Source organism: Penaeus japonicus, unplaced genomic scaffold (genome assembly GCF_977035675.1).
Source record: "Penaeus japonicus unplaced genomic scaffold, GWHDUDI00000001_assembly GWHDUDI00000006, whole genome shotgun sequence".
Classification (NCBI taxonomy): domain Eukaryota; kingdom Metazoa; phylum Arthropoda; class Malacostraca; order Decapoda; family Penaeidae; genus Penaeus; species Penaeus japonicus.
The window spans coordinates 11,356,586-11,359,085 of record NW_028234408.1 but is presented as its reverse complement, the minus strand read 5'-3'; the positions used below and the strand labels follow the sequence as shown (position 1 = coordinate 11,359,085).

Below are 2,500 nucleotides of genomic sequence, written 5' to 3'. Positions count from 1 at the left end.
GGAATGTGATATAAAACATGAAATGTTCATTCACCTTCGAGTGGTATCCTCATCCCCCTCAGCACACTGCTTCAGCTTCCACTCATCTCGCAATGTGACCCCAAAAGACGACACTCGGCCCATCAACACACTGGTACCCATGTAATCCAAACGGGACTGTGATGCAAACAGCTTTACTCCGATTGTGTGGTCTGGCTCCATACCTGGATCTTCCCTAATTTTTACTGAAAATATAAATACAAAATTTACATGCACATCCACAATTGTCATCAAATATGATATAGACAGACATAATGTATTATACAGTATCATAAAGCATTATCAACATGAATACAATACTTGTTGCATGAATAATAAAATTAATTATTTGGTAAATTATACTTATAACCTTAAGAAATACTCACAGTACATATTTATTTCTGAGAGCTCAATAATACCACCAACTATTCCACCCTTTGCATCTAGGCCGGAGCCCCCAAGACCAAGACCTATGTACATGTTCTTGTGTCCAGTGCTGCCTATGGAGAGTCTTCCGTCTGCCTTGAAGTCTTTGGTTGTCCATCTGAGAGTTGAAATGAGAGACCAATTTAATCAATGAGGAAAATTCAACACATATGATTTATGTAAAAGAAGGAAGGGAGAGAGGGAGGGAGGGAGGGAGGGAGGGAGGGAGGGAGGGGAGGGGGAAGGGGAGGGGGAGGGGGAGGGAGAGGGAGAGGGAGGGGGAGGGGGAGGGGAGAGGGAGAGGGAGAGAGGGAGAGGGAGAGGGAGGGAGAGAGGGAGAGGGAGAGGGAGAGGGAGAGGGAGAGGGAGGGAGGGAGAGGGAGGGAGAGGGAGAGGAGAGGGAGGGAGGGGGAGGGAGGGGAGAGGAGAGGGGGGGAGGGAGGGGAGGGAGGAGAGGAGGGAGAGAGAGGAGAGAGAGAGAGAGAGAGAGAGGAGAGAGAGAGAGAGAGAAAAGAGAGAGAGAGAGAGAGAGAGAAAAGAGAGAAAAGAGAGAGAGAGAGAAGAGAGAGAGAGAGAGAGAAAGAGAGAGAGAGAGAGAGAGAGAGAGAGAGAGAGAGAGAGAGAGAGAGAGAGAGAGAGAGAGAGAGAGAGAGAGAGAGAGAGAGAGAGAGAGAGAGAGAGAGAGAGAGAGAGAGAGAAAGAGAGAGAATAAAAAGAGAAAGTAGGAAATAGAGAGAATAGGCAGAACTGTAGAGTATACTCACACTACATTTCCCATGACATTCCCCATGTTCATCTGCACTCCAAGTCGTGTGAAATTCACAGCAAAGAGAACCAGCGTCTCCCAGGAGCCAGACTTGTTCATCCCTTGAGTTGTCCCTGTGGCTTCTGTATCATCTCCTGCTCTGGTTTCAGCTTTGCACTCAGCTGCCTCTCCAGGAACACTACTTACATCATTGTCCTCATCCGTTTGTCCCTCTTTCTTTCCTGCTGTTGTGGAGAAGATGTGAGAGAAGGAGTTAACATCCAGATGGAATGAATTGCAAATTAGATATATAAATTCTATATTCAATCATATTTTATAGGATAATTTAGGATACACTATATGCTTCCACTTATCCGTAAATCAAATTGTCAAGGCAAAATCTAAATTTCCTTCTTCTCAAGTAGCAAGCAAACCTACCAGACAGTTTTGGACTTTTTCTAATATTAATATCAGAATCAAAATTGAGCCTCAGTTTGTCCCTGGCACGACTGCCAGCCCCAGCAGTCCCATGTGGCTGGCCTGAGGTTGTGGGCGTCTGTTGGCTTCCTCCACTGCCACTGCTTATGCTACCATTATCACGACGGTTTGCATCAGTGCCCTCTGCCGAGCTGTGGAACACGGTGTTATTAACATCAAAATTGATTAAATCTTAAGTCTCATTTGAATTAGAACATGAAGTGAAAACACACATAACTTTCTGATCATGAAAGAGACAAAATGAAGAACTAATAACAGTCTATCAGTATTCTTTATTTATCATTCTTTCTGATATCTTTTAAAATTCCATACAGTAATCACAATTTACCAAAGACCATAACAGAGTGTGAACAGAATAAAATCAATGCATCTATTCATTCAAACATAAGATGAAATTGTCAAGTGCACAAGTGATGGACTTCATTAAATACTAATTAACATGTTACCTATATCCAATAACCTTATTCATAAATAAGATCACTGAAAATACAATCTGACTGAGTTTGTCTAATTCTGCAGATTCCCTCCCATAATGTTACCAACCTGGAGGAATGCCGTTTCGGGGGAACGTTGTGGTTTCCAGGAGAATCTGTTGCAGGAGCTGGATTTGCCTCATCCCACTCGCTTGAAACCGCACCCCCGGTGAAATCTCCAAGGAATAACCTCCTCACAATCGACCTTCTGTACCAAGCCCGAGGGAAGGCCAGGATCTCTGTCAGCCTCCTCATGTCATATTTGAAGTGTGCTGCTCCAATATCAATGATTGCTGTTTACATAAAAGAAAAAACAACATGAGAAAATATAATAAAAGTA

General features: G+C 43.5%; 1 protein-coding gene across 14 annotated transcripts in view; it reads right to left on the bottom strand.

Moving 5' to 3' along the window:
- tweek (transmembrane protein KIAA1109 homolog tweek) overlaps positions 1 to 2,500 on the bottom strand; it is a 77,951-nt gene that overhangs the window by 7,195 nt on the left and 68,256 nt on the right. For 11 of the 14 annotated variants that reach the window (XM_086537662.1, XM_086537656.1, XM_086537666.1 and 8 more), the window contains exons 72-76: positions 2,231 to 2,453; positions 1,628 to 1,818; positions 1,209 to 1,434; positions 405 to 562; positions 35 to 224 (exon numbers count right to left, since the gene is read on the bottom strand). In XM_086537662.1, the coding sequence (XP_086393788.1) occupies positions 35 to 224; positions 405 to 562; positions 1,209 to 1,434; positions 1,628 to 1,818; positions 2,231 to 2,453 (988 nt within the window). The remainder of the gene's footprint in view (positions 1 to 34; positions 225 to 404; positions 563 to 1,208; positions 1,435 to 1,627; positions 1,819 to 2,230; positions 2,454 to 2,500) is intronic. The other 3 variants (XM_086537663.1, XM_086537660.1, XM_086537669.1) reach the window with 1 other exon arrangement.